General features: G+C 34.4%; 1 protein-coding gene across 10 annotated transcripts in view; it reads left to right on the forward strand.

Annotated features, from left to right (window-relative positions):
* Nucleotides 1–18,199, forward strand: part of Dgkb (diacylglycerol kinase beta) — a 620,388-nt gene that overhangs the window by 152,883 nt on the left and 449,306 nt on the right. For all 10 annotated transcript variants that reach the window (XM_004839605.4, XM_021254159.2, XM_004839601.4 and 7 more), the window contains 3 exons: nucleotides 2,751–2,891; nucleotides 12,044–12,093; nucleotides 14,973–15,047. In XM_004839605.4, the coding sequence (XP_004839662.2) occupies nucleotides 2,751–2,891; nucleotides 12,044–12,093; nucleotides 14,973–15,047 (266 nt within the window). The remainder of the gene's footprint in view (nucleotides 1–2,750; nucleotides 2,892–12,043; nucleotides 12,094–14,972; nucleotides 15,048–18,199) is intronic.

An 18,199-nucleotide genomic window follows, 5' to 3' on the forward strand; every position in this document is an offset into this window, starting at 1 on the left:
TTTGCCCTATGTGTTACCTCATGTGCTTCTAAATCATCATTTGCACAAACGGCTTATAAGGAAAAGGACTATTCTTCAGGGGGGCAATAAACTGTAGCAGAAGAAAATAACTACTGTGAAGCATTTCCAGTTAAATTTAAGGAAAGGATAAAAAAGGTGAGGGGAAAAGTAGGTTGTAAAAATAACCTATGGAGAGTGACTGTTTCAGGAAACAAAATGACAATATAAAGAAATATTTTCACTGGATAAGAAAAGTGGGCAGAGCTTGTGGGTCAGGAGCAGGAACAAACCTATAGCCTGTTCTTCAGTTATTCACCTCAAAATTTAATAAAATCAGTTAAAGTAACTCTGGTACATCCAGATAAGCTAATGTTTTCTGTACTAAAAAGAAATGAGCTATCAATTCATGAAAAGATCCGGAGCAATTTTTTTTACATATTAGTAAATGAATAGGCCAACTTGAAAAGGCCACACACACATGATTGCAACTATAGAATATTTGGGAAAATGCAAAGACAGGGAGACAAGGGAAAGTAGCAGCACTTTATTGTAGGTTATAGGTGGAGAAAAGGTGAGATGTAAATGTTTGTGTTTCTTTAAACTAAATGAAGCAATATTGTGTTCTTTTCCTTCTTCTTTATTTTGCCCTGAGTGTTTGTATTAAAGAGTTAAACTGAGCTAATTAAATCACTTCAGTAGTGTACAGGGGAAGCTTAGAGTCGAGGATTAGCTCATGAGTAAGGATGAGTCAGGTAACAGTTTATCCAACCATAATTCAGTTGCTGTGTTCTCCAAGTCTGGAAAATATGGTTATGTCAAGGGTCAGTGCCAAAGTGTCTTTTGTCAAAAATTGGAACTTCTTGTTCCTGCAGCTGCTTAAGCTTTAATTGGCTAGTTGCAAGTATGTGGAGCATTTTAGAGCTCAGAATTATCCTCATTTCTCTACTTTTTGGGTTGATAAAAATAACTACTGGTTTGTATTAGATATACAGTGATATTTCTGTTATAAAGAAAAATCCGTCTAACAAATATAGTGTATTTTTAATGGATAACTATAAACAAGCATAGAATGAATGTGAAATGTAGAGCTATATAGATGTAATAAGCCAGACTTTGGCAAAAAAAAATGAAGAAAGGGGGCAAAGTGATGTTTTTCAAATCGCACTGTGACATATTGGTTAGTAAATTCAATTTAAAGAGTTAACGAAATTTTAAGTATAAATTCAGATATGATAGAAAAAAATAGAGGAGGTTAGAAAAGAAAACATCTGTGCAGTTATGAAACCCACTAATGATGTGTGTTTGTACACATGTATGCTAGCTAAAAGATAACTTCTTTGTCTTACTCTTGTTATTAGGGTTGAAGAAATACGCACTCCATAGCCCCAGGTGTAGAATAAACAGGATTGACTTGTGTTGGTGATAAACTCCTGGGAAATAAGCGTTAAAGTGCTGTTTCTCATCTGTAAAAGAGGACTACTACAATGTACCTCACAAAGCTAACGTGAGAATTACGTGAGATGATAGGTGTTAAGAGCCTCTCATGGTTTTTCCCATGTATTAGACGTTTGATAAATGGTGCCTTTTCTAAGTAGCAACACTGACAATGATAAAATTATACTAATATGTTTGACAAAGCATTAAATGTTATGGATGAATATCTTTCAGATGGCTGATGAGATAATAGTCCATCGGGATTATAAATTAAAGGCAATAGAGTAGCCAAGAGATGTCCAGGCAGGTACACGCATGCTAAGGAAGGACAGACTTGCACAGCTGTATTTGGTTGGGATTTCTTTCTCTGCATTTCAGTAGCCTGAATCCTGTAGGAATCCAGTAGCCATGCTGCCATTATCAATTCCACCCAAAGAGCTCTTTGGTTTCCAAATATGCAGCAAGGTATATTTGGAGCTTATCTTCCTGCCTTCTTAGGAGCACATGACCTAGTTTCCCAGGCTTCTCTTTAAGACGGAGCTGAACTTTTATTGTGACCAAGTTTCAGTTAGACTATCAGCAGCCAGGTGCTTAACAGTGACAGCAGTTTTGAACAGGATTAAGTTCTCCACATTTGTTTTGGAACAGGACAACTAACTTTTTGTAAAGATAAAGTAAGGACTCTCTTAAAATCAAATGAACAGACATATGCTTTTACCCCTTAATTAAATGTCCATCATGTTCATCCAGATTTTTGTTTATGCTTTCCACTTTTACTGGTGGAAAATTCCTTGATTGCAGAAAGGGTGACTTATTTATGATCCTGGCAAACATTTGCTATAATTACTTGGGTTTTTTCAATAAATAAATGATTCCTTATTATCAATATATAAATCAAATTGACTCACATTTCTTCTTCAGTTCTTTGTGAAAGGTCAGTTTTTGTGTCTTCCCAGCCAATGTTTATCTGTCATTGCCTAATACAGAGAAAAGTGGAACAGAATGATTCCTTTAAATTTAACGGTTCCATTCAATTTGTGTAGCGACCCCTGCTGGACAACAGAGTGTATGAGCCTAACAACCAGCAATGACAGACAGTGCAGCCCCTCTGTCCCTGATACCTCCAAACCCTCTATTGTTCCCGCGAGTTGTAGGATACATATGGCTCTTCTGTATTGGCGCTCCAGAGAACTTGGTTATTCTATTTCTAGGAAGAGTATGCAGATATTTACATACTCTATGTTTTATCCGTTTTCTTTTTTTATGTTTAAGAGCACTGTGAACATTTTTTAAAAATATAAAATAATTTTTTCCAGGTCTGAAAATGAATAAAGGTGCCATTACTCCTCCCCGCTCTTCTCCTGCAAATTCATGCTCCCCGGAAGTAATCCATCTGAAAGACATCGTGTGCTACCTGTCTCTCCTGGAAAGAGGAAGACCTGAGGATAAACTTGAGTGTATGTACTTCTTACTTCAGTTTTTTCATTCTGGTTGGGACAGTAGGAGGGGCTGAACATTCACGAACTCAACATGCATCAATTACGTTTATCCAAATTCTTAGTCAGTGGTTTTTCTTAACGAAGACTAATTTTCCTACTGAGAGTCAATAAATGAAAGGATATTAAGATCTATCAGTTTGTGATTATTTATATATCAATATCCATTTGTTACCCATGATTTCCCAACCTTTTCACACTGAGCTATATCACCAACCCTTCATCTCTTAGTCTCTCCCCGTCTGTCTCTGTCTTTCTCTGTCTGTCTGTCCTCACCCCCGCAACTTTTTTTTTTTAATAAAGGTCTTTTTAAGTTATTAACTCCCTCAGACAGTGCTCATACCTGCAATCCTCTCAGAATGGCGGCAGTCCCTGCATGTTGCCACCAGGCCAGGCACAGCTATGATTTTTTAAATTTTTGTTCCTTGGGTTTGGTTTTGTTTTTTGAGTTAACAAGATGCTACTGGAATGTGTCCTTTTAGCTGTTTGGAAAAAGAGTTTATTTCTAGTGTGCAAAGAGGCCTTCCTATCCCTGAACAGAATTTCTGTTCACACACAACCTGCACCATTCTCCCATAGACAAATCTCCCTTGCAAATGTAGCACTAACACGCCCCTTGGCAGAGGCAACTTGTTTCTCCAAAACCAAAGCTGAGATTTCCTTTACAGGACTTGAATCTGGGTACTATAAATAATTAAACAATACCATTGAGTCTTCTAGGATGTGGCAGGTAGAGAATTATTATGTCATTGAAAGCACATCACCATTATTCTCTTTAATAAAAAACAGTGATTGAGCTCGCTCTGCTGGCAAACTATACTCATTGCAATGCAAAAAATTATTTTTCATTTATTCTTTTTCTGATCAGTGGATAGTTTATTCTATCTTCAAAATTCTTTATGCACATAAAACTGACAGTTTATTCAATAATATCATTAACTTAATTGTTTTGACATTATGAAAACAAATTTCAAAATTTTGGTACTAAAATAACAGTGAAGATAATGAGTCCAATTTTTAATATTTCTAAAGCAAATGTTAATTATTTTGATGTTTCAGAATTATATGTAGGAGACTTTTTAGGTGAACTTTATAGTAATTTTGACATGTTTTCCTATCAATAAGAAATTTATCATAAAATGATTAAGAGTCACATCTGCTTAGGTTATGAATAAATCATAAAAATGTCAGTCTTTATATATATTTATTATTCATAAATATCGAATATTTGCATTTCAAGATTTACTTTGTATTCCAAAGAACCTACAGAAATGTCTCTCATTCCAAAATAAATATTCCTGTTCAGTGAATTTCCACTGAAGCGACAGCCAGAGACAAAGTTTGCTCAGGTGTTATCAGGGCCACGTTTGAGATGATTATAAAGATATAAAGACAAATATTTTTCCACATCTGAGAATGAATGAAGGCACCATCCATCCTCCTCCAGAGAATCTTCAGTGTTGCAGTTTCATCATTTTTACTGTTAATGAAATTATTTTTCTTTTAATGTGGAATTCCTAAGAAGCATGAGTTTTCATTTTCAGCTGGAGGCTTAAATCCATGCAGCCTTTGGCCACAACGGCAGGCAGCATATTAATTCATATGCCATTCGGAGACATTTGATGAATCAAGTCAAACTAGCCTGCTGTTTGCTATTCTTTGATGTTTTCATCATCATTCCCTCTGTTCTTTGTCTGAGTTTCCCAGTGCTTTTGTAAGCTTGTGTGAAATAACACCAATTTCCTTGTTTTTGAATCATGTCTTCAAATTCTTCTCATAGGCTGACATTGTAACCTGGCATTACTATCATGATTTTCACCCCACTCCTCAAACTAGATGACCCTCTCTAGTTTTCTTCTTGCTGTCTTGGCTTGGTAATTCTGGCCATGGCTAGGCATCATATTCATCAGGAGTTTGTTTTTTTTACTTTTTCTTCTTTACTGTCAATATCTGACAATTTCTCCTACCAATTTCTCACATCTGAACAATTTACCATACAGATTACCCGTCTATAACTCCACAAACTTCTAATAGTCATGCAATTTTACAGCTGTAATTTGCCAGAATGTTCTCAGTAAGACTTTGAAAGTGATTTAACAGTGTTTACTTAAGTATGTACTTACTTCCAAAGGATTATGACATATTAAGCACAATATACGTTAGAAGAAGAACAAGAGAAAGTAATTACAATTAACACAGTAGTAGATGTAATCAAGTGCCAACACTAGTTTACTTTGTAGATGAACATTCAGTTGGGATCTTACGTTCAGGTGTTCAGGTAGCCAACCTTTCAGCTGCATTTCTGACACATTGCAGGTGAGGCTAATGTTGTTGGTCTAAGGACCACATTTTGAGAAGTACTAATTTACACAGCTTTTTCTGTCCAATAGACACACACACACACACACACACACACACACAATTTAACTGAAATGATGTTTGCCTTTCCAAGAATTACTGAATATGCTAGTATTTAAGATTCCTTTACAGGGGGTATTAGTCAAATTAAATACTTTGTCAGTGTTTACAAAACAATAGGTTTTTCTTCACATTAATGTTTTTAAAATCCGTTTGGTTCTTTGCACCTCTTTCTATCTCCTCTTTCATCTATTTAGTCAGGTATTAGAAAATGTTCACTGTAAACCTTGTTCCACTGAATAGATGGTGCCAACAAAAGCTTGTGAACTTTCTTTGTATGATAAGCCAGCCATATCTTCAACTTGTTTTCCTTAACCCAATGCAAACTTCATTCTGAGGACTTTGCCTACTCTGAGGCTTTCAGGTACAAGCTGCTTATTAACCAGCTGGCTCCTTTGTACACTCAGAAAGTGTGTGAGCTTGTGTCCATCTGTGTGTGTGTGTGTGAATTTCATTTTTATCTCCCCTTGTTGGTGTCAATTACCAACCATCCTGATGAATGGCTGAGGACATGGAGCAAGGATGAGTTGTACTCCCAACCCTAAGCCTCAAGACTGCATCATGGAGACACTTTTAATTGCTCTTTATCCCTTGCATTCCTCAAATTCTGTGACTTCACCCTCACTTTGTTTTAGCTATACACTTTCATTGAAATACCCTAAGCCTTGTGATTTCCAAGAACTACTCTTCCTCTAAAATTTTAAACTCTAGAATCTTACTTGGACCACAGCTTACATTCACTTAACTTACCACTGTCCTACTTTTAATTCAAATATAGCATGGCATAGTTCTTAAGAATCTGGACTCTTGATTTATACCGACTGACTCTAAACTCCTACTTGATACCATCTGAGTCTCCTGTCAAGCTTGTCAAGGACTCATTTTCTTCAACTGTAAAATTAGGCTCATATTTGCTTGTACAAATTTCTTCCAGTTAATCAGTGCACACAGATGTGTGTTGAGTGAAATATACAGTTCGTTTAAATTCTCGACCCTTCACTAGCTCACTTACTGCTGAATTTGCTGGCCGTCTTTTGACCTCCCACTATTCCAAACAGTAATTGATCCCAAAACCTTGATTTCAGTTATGCTCTCCTATTTAGCTCCAAACACCTAATTTATTAACTCATCTATTGAAGTGGGTGAAATTAAGTGAAATATAGAGGAATATCTTGTAGATATTTACAAAGTGCTTTGTCAGCCCTCAGAGCCCAGTGTGTTTCTTATCTTTTACTAAGAGGTAATCTAGATGCTTGGCCTTTCAAAACCCTACCTATTTAACAGTCATGTCACATATGAGGTGTGAATTCTTGAATTTCTCTTGTTTTCTTAAATTGCTGTTGACTATTATCCCTACTCTTTTTTTGTTTTTCTTCTGACTTTGGATGAAAAAGTGTGACTTTGATAGTTTCCCTTTGAATACTATGTAAAATTTAAACCCTTAACTTGGGATTGCTAATCTGATCTGGCTCCACAGTTTGACCCCCACCTTTCCTGCAAGTCTTTCATTTGGCTCTGAGCTACACGCAAGTGCTGTTAGACAGGTCAACCTTTCCAATCCTGCTATTGCTAGTGCAACACGCATTTCTTAAAGCATTCTTTCCGAGTGTGTTTCTATCACAGTGCAGTGCACACTTAAGGCCTACATCACACTATGCATCTTCTAGTAGGACTTAATTTGCTTTACTTCATTCTTCATTGTAAAATGTATCCCTAAGGAGAAATAGTCAGAAACATATTTGAGAAGTAGAGAATTGATATATAGATAATGAAGAGTAGCATACATGGTAAAATTATTGCTATGTGCAGTTTTAACCTTAGAAACACTGACACTTCACACTGAAAATGCCCTAAGTAGCGCTTGGTCAACTTCCCTATAGTTTGTCAATGAAAAAACTGAAGTCCAGAGAGACTTCTTATTATTTTTACCATCAGTTTTTCTAGCTATGACTAAAATGTATGATTTCTGACCGACTATATAGTAAGTTCCATTTTTATTTTGAAAAGCTATCTTCTGTTATTTTCATTGTCATATTGGAAATACATATAAAACTGAAATATGTGAATTAAAAGAATTATTTTCACATGAACAACTTATCCGGGAAAGTAAAAAAATATAACATAGAATGTTTTTCCCTAAGAAAAACAGAAACTTTCAAATCTTTTGGAAGTTAAAAAATATAGACATTTTAAAAAATTATGTATCTTATATAATATGCCCTGGATCTGATCTTTTAATTAAATCTATGTGTGGGCACATAATTGCTTCTATATAAAGTGAAATTATATGAGTGTAAAAATAGAAAAAAAGGTGGGTTCAATTACCTTTTAACTGTGTAGCAGGTGCCCACATTTGGAAGCTTTCATGTGAACAGAATAATTTGAATATTGGCCTTATTTTTGCACCAGAACATTAATATGCTTTTACTGATTTTTAATACTAAGATAAACTTATTCTAGCATTCACTTGACCTGGGGGCCTGCCTTCATTTTTAAATTTTAAGAAGAAATAGTATTATTATAATATTTGAAGAACAATTGTTAATTTTATCAATATTATTTATTAGTATAGTTTTAAAATGGAAAGGTTTTCTCACGTTATTAGGGCAATTTTTTTTCTCATGGACTTAATAACTGCCTTCTTCCTTTTACTTGATAATTTTATTTTTATAACTCATCAATTCTCAAATTCTCACTATAAATTCTGGCTGAGAACCTTGTCTCTTCTTATGTTCTATAATGTTTTTCATTATAATTACCACCTCCTTTTATTTTACTTTTTCTGTCTTTCTAGAACCACTCGCATTTGGTTGTTGCACTCCCAAGACATAATTTTGAATGATCTTCTTTCTCTCCCTATTTTCCACACGACTTGACCTTATGTCTTTCATGGCATAACTGGCATTACATGTAGTCTACATCTTGTGATGACTTCTCAACCAATTTTTCACTCATACTTTTAACTTCACGCAGAACTCATTTTGTTCTCAGCAGAATCCTTAGATCCTCTCAGTCCTATGTCTTGGATTGAGACTTTCATTTTATTCATAATGTCCCTCTTCCTTTGCTACCTGAGGGCACGGGGCTCACACGAGTGTAACACTATCAGACAGGTTTACAGACATTTATTCCACCAAAGACTAACAAAGAGGTAGTGCCCCTTGTTCTACAATACAGCCAGGCTTGTGTGAGCCTGTGCCTTCTTTCTAGTGTTAACCTCTTCTCTGAGTGATCTGGGAATTCTTGTTACTTAAAAAGATATATTTTACCATTTGCTGCTCTCTTAAAAAATCTTGAAATGCTCAGTACCCACGTTGTGGTAGATATATTTAGTCCTGCATTTTATTTTCACTTATTGAGATATGAAAGGGAATGGTCCCTGTGATGTGAAACTAAAATTTAAGTCTTTGAGCTGGCCTAACACTTATTTCCCTTAATGTAATACATACACTTCTCCTTTACATTTTAACACTGTTAATATTTGTTTGCCTTTTGCAAAAAATAAAATGTCATTGTTAAGTTGGCAACATTTTTAGTGGCATAGAGATCAATTTTGCATGTTATAAAAAATCATAGATTAGTGAAATATAATAATTATTAAATACAAGAATAATAATTACAGTTAGTCATCAAGGTCACTGCATAATTAGGTCTCCTAGTTACTATTGTCTTTATATTAATAGTATAGACCTTTGACATCCCATTGCCTTGGATCTGCACTATTATTCTTGGAAATTCAAATTATGAATGAATCCACAGCCGAACCATCAAGATCCTCCAGGAAATGATACAAATCCAACACAAACCATTATTTCCACTCTGCTGTTTTTACAGCTGGATCATTCTTCACTGTTTATCCCCAAGCAGCACCTGCAGCCTCTTCCATAGCATCCCAGTGGTCTGCGGATTATAGGCTGGTCACGGCTTTTGTCATGCTTTTCTGAGATCAGTAGCATAGAGTCAACACTTTCCCCTTTCTTAGTGGGGAGATTAATTACCTTATGAAGCTCACCACAGGTCTAAGCATGTGGGCCACTCCAGCCATACTAACACTGCACTTACATGCTGGCCTCTTCCATCTAAAAAGGGTCCTTTGGCTTACACTCCTCCAGTTGGGCGACATGCACTTGTGCCTACCAACTCACTTAACTATTGTTGCAAAGATGTGTCACATGTCAAAGAGACCATTCTCATGTTATGGGTAAGAAAACAATGTTTCACAAAACTCACTGAATAGTGGATTCTAAGTTATAATTTATTTTGAAAACTCCAAATCATTTTTTCTTACCAAGATTCTGAACATTTGAACCTCTCTTCTGTTATATTTGAGTTCATATTTTTTCCATTAAGTATATTGGTACATTTTAGGTATACAGTAGAGTTACATTCATCATTGGGATCCCGTACCTTTACATGATGTATCTTGGTTCTTATTTATTCCCCTTCCCCTGTCCTCCCTACACCCCCTCCACCCTTCCCTATTTACAAAGTCTTTGTTTCAATTTTTTTCCTTTTCTCATGTTTTTTCTTTTCTCTTCTTTCCTTTCCCCTACCCCTCCCACTTCCCCTGCTCCTTTAGACCTTTACTTTCTATTACACAATATCAATTATACATTTTTTAATTACAGTATCAAAATTTAGAGGACAGTACCACATGTTTTACAGAATTTTAAAGGATATAGAAAGCATATTAAAAAATCTTTTTTGAAATAAATTTGACAACTTCTAAGAAGTACCTTGGAAGACAAATTAATGGAACTGACTCTGGAGAAAATAAAAAATTGGAATAGCACCTATTAAAGAAAGTATATTTCTAGCTTGAAAACCTACCTGTATGACAACAGTAAGCTCATATACATTTAACTGATAAATTATATCAAACATTTAAAGCAGAAAAAAGAAGAGACCCTTCTCCCCTCATTTTAGGAATCAACATTGTGCTAATACTAAAACTGGATAAAGATAATGGAAGAAAAATGTTGAACATAGATAGAAATTTGTTTAACAAAACAAACTACTAGAAGTCAGATCTGGCAGTATGCAGAAAGTGGTTTTGTTATAGGCATGGCAGTGTTGGTTCAGCATTAGAAGATCCACCCCAGTCATCATTTTAACAGAGGAAAGGAAAAAGCCATATGATCCTGTCACTAGTTGGAGAAAAAGTATTGGACTAAATTCTACAGCTGTTCATGGCAAAAACTATCAGGAGACTAGAAATAGAATAGAGCCTTCTCAACAGATAAGCCATGTATTCCATACTTCCAGCAAAAACACCTTGTATGAATGGAAAATATACAATGCTTTCTCCCTAAGGTGGGGAACAAGGGCAGATGTGCCTACTCTTCATCTGTCCATTAAACTTTGAAACATAGGCCCAAAGCAAAATAGTCTGGCAAAAAAATGACACAATTAGGATAGGATTGGCAAGGTAGAAGTAAAATCTTTATATGTAGATGAAGTGATCATCTACAGAGAAAATACTAAGAAATCTCTAGGAGCCCCTAGAACTTGTATTTGAATTTAGCAGGATTAGATAACACAAGGTATATATAAAAATTGAGGTGTATGTATACTTGCTATAAATGAAGAATTGGATATTGAAATTTCAAAGTTATGTAGGAGTACAAAAGACCTAGAAAAGTAAAAAGAAAAAAACCACCAGTGTTATAAAACATTTATTACCTAATTTTAAGACTTTTTCTAAAGCTACAGTAATCAAGGCAGTGATGGCATAAGGAAAGACATATAGATCATTGGAATAAAACAGAGAATCTAGAAATAGAACCACACATATATCATCCACTGAAATCAGTCCAGCAGCTGCTAGACGATGCAAAGAAAAATAACATAAGACTGATTGGAGTCAATGAAGAAACAGGAAAGAGTGCAGATGACATAAAAAAACTTTTCACAGAAGTGATGGCAGAAAACTTCCCACGCAGGGGAAAAGAATTTGACATACATATAAGTGAGGCATATAGGACTCCAGTTAACCTTAATCAAAAAAAATCTACACATAGGCATATAATAGTTAGGATTCCAGAAATCCAACAGAAGAATAAAATTCTACAAGTAGTGAGAGAAAAGAAATAAATCACATACAAAGGAAAGCCCATCAGAATCACAGAAGACTTCTCAATGCAAACCCTCAAGGCAAGAAGAGCTTGGAGTGATGTATTTCAACCCCTAAAGGAAAACAGTCTCCAACCCAGATAGATGTACCCTGCAAAATTATCTTTCAAAATTGAAATATGTAAGATACTTTCATGACAAAGAGCACCTTAGTAACTTCATGAATACCACACCAGCACTCCAAAAAATTTTAGATAATATCCTAGGAAAAGACAACGAGGATCACAACCCTAGGAAGCCCAGCAGAATGAATCCAGTGGGCGCAGAAAGAAATTGAGTTTGTATTTAAGTATCTAATATAAAGAGTTTGAGCAAACAATATTACATTTCAGTGTTTCCTATATACAACCAAAATTTGAGAGATCTTAGGTCTGATATCCAGTATTTTATTAATTCATTCATTTATTTTTAATTTGACTTGGTAAATGATCTTCATGAAATAAGCTTCAGCAGGGAAGGATATTAGTATACGTTTTCAACAGAATCGAAATTTTAAAGAATGTGCTTTAAACTAACCTTGATCCTGTTCATTCATGGTTTTTTGCAACACCTTTTTATTCCAGTTATGTTTCGCCTTTATGATACGGATGGGAATGGCTTCCTGGACAGCTCGGTAATTTTTTTCCTTCAAATTTTCTGTGAGAATTTTAAAGTAATTTCTTCTGAAAAAAAAAAGCAATGAATAAATATATAGCTATCACCACAGAAGGCACACTTTATATAGTTTACAACCGCTCACACAGCATTTTTATCATGTGACATTTGGAGAGAAAGTAGTCTGAGGAGACAGGATTATGATTGTTCTATTAAATAGCTTTGTTGCCAAACATGACTTTTTCTGTGCTGAGCTTAGATAGAAAAGGAAGGCTCCAACATTGTCCGAGTAAAACATAAAGTAAAGTTGAGACCATTGATTTAGAAAGAAAGAAAAACCATTGGTGAGCTGACACCAAGGAAAGTACTAGGAGTACAGTAAATACTGTAAAGGAATTACAAATTCAATTTAATTTTTTTTATTTGCTTATTTTAAAAAAGTATTCTTGTCACACACACTGTTGAATTAAATATATTTATAGATTGATTTGACAAACTTTTATTTTTAAAATATTTCACACAATTTTATAGATAACTTACATGCTATAATTTAAGTCATAAAATGGAAGAAAAATATGGTTTCTATGTGATTAACTGGAAAGAACAATTACATGTTCATTTTATTTGTAAGACATGAAAACCATCAATAACTTTCTGAGAATTAGAAATTAGTCTCAGTTCCACTGCACACACCAGGACTTAAAGGCTATTTCAATTTCCATCCAATAATCTCTTGTATATTTATGTATAATATTTGTAGCATATTTTCTGTATAATATTATTTCCCATTCTCTCATGAAAAACAAGATGATAAAACAATAAAGATATAAAGCAATAAATAAATAACAAGAAAAGTGAGGAGTTTGAAGACAGGTTTACATACCACTGAGTAGGATAATTGGTATATTAGCTTTTCTGGAACATGCTAGATGTTGTGATTGTAAGATTTCTTATGTGTAAGTCTCAGTAATTTCTCTCATACTATTCCTTTTAAGTGCCTACTAATCTTCACTTTTCCTTTCAGGAATATTAAGGTACATAACAAATTTGCTAATTTTCTGGTGCTGTGTCACAGTTAGGAATTTAGATTTTTTTTTCCTAGATAATTTCAATATGCTCATGTTACACTTATGATTACACTAATGCAAATTATATTTTAATGAGATTTGTTTTATTTAATTTCTCTTTGTAATTAAATTTAAATGAGGTGTCTTTACTAGGCTTTAAGCCATGGGTTGGCAGCTGATCTTTAAATTCAGTCAATTTTTTTTTGGTCTCTTGCCATTTTCTGATAACATATATCAGAAACATAGATCACTAGCATTAATTACAACTGTGTTCCCAAATCGTGAACAATGAACTGGGAATAAATTTAATTGCTTATGATGAGTCTTTTTTTCTTCTATGTTTCTTCTTTCTTGTTCAGTATTTAAATATTTGGGTTTAAGATTTAGGATTTGCTCCAATTTGCTGTACCAATAATTTCCCCCAATATCACTTTTAAATTCTACCTTCTTAAATCTTTTCTGTTAATATTTTAAATGTATAGCAGTTTACTTTTTGGAAGTAAAATACTCTTCATTTGCAATATACCAAATAATAAGATAAACGTACTTCACATAAGAACATGTTTAATCTTTGAGTTAATTTCATGATGATGAAAATGAACATGACCTTAGATGACTTATATAATGTCACATCAAAGTCTGTGCAAAACAGCTTTAGCTCTTAAAAAATAATCCCAGCACTCTTTGACTAACACAGATTGTTAAACTGGTTATAAGCAAAGATATAGTAGTAGGTGAGCAATTAGTAACACACACACATGTACACACACAGTTTAGCAAAATTAAATTTTTTTTCTAAAAAATACTTCTGTATTTATACTATTTCAGGGGTAAGTTGTCATACGTAAATAGAATTTATAATTATAATTTTTCTGGAAAGAAGTAGTACAGCATTCATTAGTTTCTTAGAGGGACCTCATGACTCCCCAACAGATAATGCTTTTATAAACTATGTATTTTTTTCTGTGCTATGAACATTGACCACACAGGTTATATCGGGGATTTGAGTAGAATAATGTTTGATTAACATACTTTCAAGTTTTATACTCTTTACATTTTAAATTATACTTTAAAACACTACATTTAAGCTATATTATGTCTATATTTTAAAAATGTCTTATAAAGCCATGTTTAATTTTTTCTGTCTATAGAAATGAAAAATTTAAAGTATTAAATATATATATATATCAAAAATGTTTTATTGGCCCAAGTCATATTTATTAACTAGCAGTTCTTCAGACGATTTACCTTTGAACAGAATAATATGAAAATCCAAACTAAAATTTCATCCACTCACAAAATAAACTGTATATACACTTAGCCTCCAAAACTTGACCCTGAATATCTTTTTGCAGAGTGAGTTATCCCAATAAATGACTTTAAGAGTCAATAGATATTCTCAGTGTATCAAAATAAAAATAAACCTTTCCGTTGCTCTCAAATACTTCCTTCCACCCTTCAACATCTGTTCTCAAGCCAAAAGGTCAAGATATTCAAGGACTTAGAAAAATTCCTTCCTGTGAAAATATACATTGGTTCCTGCTTTCATGAGGCTCTGCTTTCCAGAAGAAAACCTTTCTTTGTATAGCTGTGCCCTCTCGTGGTGAACATTCCTAGACAAAATACAAGATAAATTTATATTTAAGCTCCTCTTTCTGAATAGTATATAAGATCTTTTAAAAGCATTTTGTGTAAACATGAATGATCATGTAAAATTGATCATGTCATTCTAATTTTTGAGCTGCTTATTGAACAGATATTGAACAGTTTCCTCTAAGTGAAAGATTAACAAGTCTTCTATTTCTACTCCTCGCCTCCCTTTATTCTCCAGGAGTTGGAAAACATCATCAGTCAAATGATGCATGTTGCAGAATACCTTGAATGGGACGTCACTGAACTTAATCCAGTATGTAGATGGCGGCTTTAGCTGTTGACTATATTCTAGAAGCCTCTTTCCTTGTTATCTTTTCAGACTTTACTACAATTTCATTTTGTCTCTTGATAACTGTTACCATTTCTAATTAGAGGTGAAAGTGAATTCCGAATATGATAATAAGGTACATGTGATGATCTAAAGCTTTAGCAGTAACTTTTGCTTTCTTCTCCATTAAAAGTAATTTGAATGCTTGACTTACAAGGAGGTAACCAGAAACTGCCCAAGGTCATTTGTTTCATAAAAAGATCATGATGAAGTATTTCTGGGTAGCTTCCATTTTGTTATCACATGTTTATACGCTCGTGACTGCTTACAACTCTCAGACACATCATTTTCTTCACTATACAGATGAGTGAATTAAGACCCAAATACAGGGGAACCTTGAAATTCCCTGGGGTTAGCTCTTATAGCATCCGCGAATTGTGAAAAAACACTCATTTCAGATATGGTCAGAAAAATGACCATTTTATAGTTTAAACCTTAAATCTGCTATGTCTCCTGCAGTTATGTAATTTAATTTAATAAAATACTGTATTAATAAAAGCTTAGAAGGTGAAGGGCATTTTGGGGGCATCTTAGGGATCTTAGGACTTTAAGAAGAACAAAACTGAGAGCGCTGGAGACAGCTACACAGTACAGCAACCCGTTATGATGGGTTACAGGGCAGCAGCCAAGCAGCAGCAAGAACTGAATAAGGCTCTTGGATTGGCTATCACCAAACCACACACACACACACACACACACACACACACACACACACACACACACACCCTTGTGGTTTCCGTAATATTGCGGGGGTTTCTGAGAACAATTATTCCGGCCAGCTACTGAGGCCTGAAACTCTGAACCATGACTTCGCGGCGGGTATACTGTAGGTTGAAAATACCTGCCTAGTCCTCTTCAGCTGGTTGAGCCAGGAATTTTTAATCAAGTTATTTAAAGTAGTATCCAACAATGCATCCAAGAATATAAAGATTTCTGATTTTAAAGAGAGTTAGACAAATTTTTCAATATCATTTAAATGTATATGTAAAATTCTTGTTATAAAAATTTTGACTTCAGCCATAGGTAACATTTTGTAAGAAATTTATAGGAGATACTGATTTTAGTTTATTTTTAAAGCCAGTTAAGTTTAGCAAAGTGTACGAGTAAAACAAATATGGCTCAAATTTTTCTTTAAAAGGTTTGCATTTTATATGAATTCAAGAAGGCTAGTTATAAGGTAATGTTCACGATTATCCAGTTGATAGTACAATAACGGCAGGATTATGTAATAATGTTTCCCTTTGTTTCTAAAGTAAAGAGAGTAAAATAGACGTTGCCGTGCAAAGAGCATACCATGTGTACAGGGGTTAAGATTTCTCCAGTTTTAACCCAACCATATTTGGGGTTTTGTTTCTTTGTTTTGATGTGGAAAAGTACATGCTGTGGCGCCATGAGTGGCAGCTGTCATTAACAGGTGGCAAGGTGTCTATGGAATCATAAACTCAATGGTGCGGTGTGTTTAATTCACTGCTTGTTTCACCTTCACCCTCTTTTCACTGAAATCCAGGAATTTCTTAAACTTTTGTTGCCCTTTTGGATTACATGAATGTAAACTAGCTCTCTCTCTCTTCCTGCTCAGCTTTTTATCTGAGAAAATTGTTCATCTATCAGTCAAGCCTGCTTGTTTTCATGGAAGCAAGGGAGGGAGGGAGATTTTTTTTTCGTGTCAGCTTTTTTTGTTGTTGTTGTTACCGGGGATCGAACTCGGGACCTTGTGCTTGCACAGCAGTCAGGGAAACCGCTGAGCTAAATCCCCGGCCCAGTTTCCTGTCAGCTTTTAAAGCATAAGTGGGCCCTATGACCTCCTGGCAAAAATTATTTTTGATCACAAGAGATATAAGCCCAGATATGAGGAGGACCTTCTGGAAAATACAAACAATGCTTGTTGCATTATTTGTCATGTGTGTTCCTGATACATCCATTTCCAGTCTGAATAGTTTAAATTGTGGAAAATCAAGATAAAAGCTTTACCTCCAACACTGTGTTTACAGTCACAGTAGCTGCCTCAGCTTGAATGCTTCAGTAGCTCTCTTCTTTTGAGACAAATATACACATTTGCTGACTCTTATTAACTCTGCATATATGAATAAAGAGAAGAGAATATTTGATACTGATCTCACATATTAGGGAAAGATGCAATGTCCTTGGAAGGAGTTTTTATCAACCTAACCCAGGCTGCAACATTAGATTCATTAAGAATAAAATGAAAGCATCAGCCACCCGCAACAGGTGCTCTGTGTTCTAGTTTTCATCTCATTTATTCATTTTCCACTAATTTGGCACCATGCCCCCAGGAGGCAGAGGATTTTAACTGGACCTTATGTCCTTTTATCAAATTATAAATATTTTCTTTTATTTAATTATGAAACAATTATTACTGCATCATTTTACTCTTAAAAGTCCCCTTCCTGATACTTATAGATCAGTGTGTTGTTCTGAAAGACAATACCTGATTTTTAAATACTTGGTGATGAAAGACACCAAGCAACCAGCAGAGAAATATTTGGGCAAAATAATGTTTCTACTAGGAGATAATGTATTTCTTTTATTGAAACTCTTTTTATCTTTTTATTAACCTTCTTTCTTTCTTTTTCACCTTTAACAATTCCTGTTATCTAAAAACAATTAATTCCCTTCTTTATTGGAGTTTTTACCAAAATTGCAGTTATAGATATGCAATTTTTTCCCTTTTCAAGCAGCCAAGGGTCATGTGGTTGGAATCCTTATAAAATCTGTAATAATAATAACACAGATAATACTCTGTATGTGCTTATTATATATGCCAAGGTGTCTCCTATTTATAAAACCTAAACTCATTTAATTCTCATAGCAGGCCTTTGAAGTAAGTCCTGATATTATTATCATCAATCCATAGAGGTAAAAGTGTTACAACACCGTGGAGAACATTTTGGAATATTATGTGCAAATCATCTTTAGAAAGGAAGTCTAATCAAATATGATTAGATCATTTAAACTTTTGGCTTTATTAAGTTCTGATAGGCAATTAAAAGCAACTTAATTCCCTCACTCTTTACTACTTAGCAAAGAGTTATTTGAGCTCTTTGCCATGAAGTTAA

Source organism: Heterocephalus glaber, unplaced genomic scaffold (genome assembly GCF_053883595.1).
Source record: "Heterocephalus glaber isolate CG9 unplaced genomic scaffold, H.glaber_assembly_v1.0 deba00000676, whole genome shotgun sequence".
NCBI lineage: Eukaryota > Metazoa > Chordata > Mammalia > Rodentia > Bathyergidae > Heterocephalus > Heterocephalus glaber.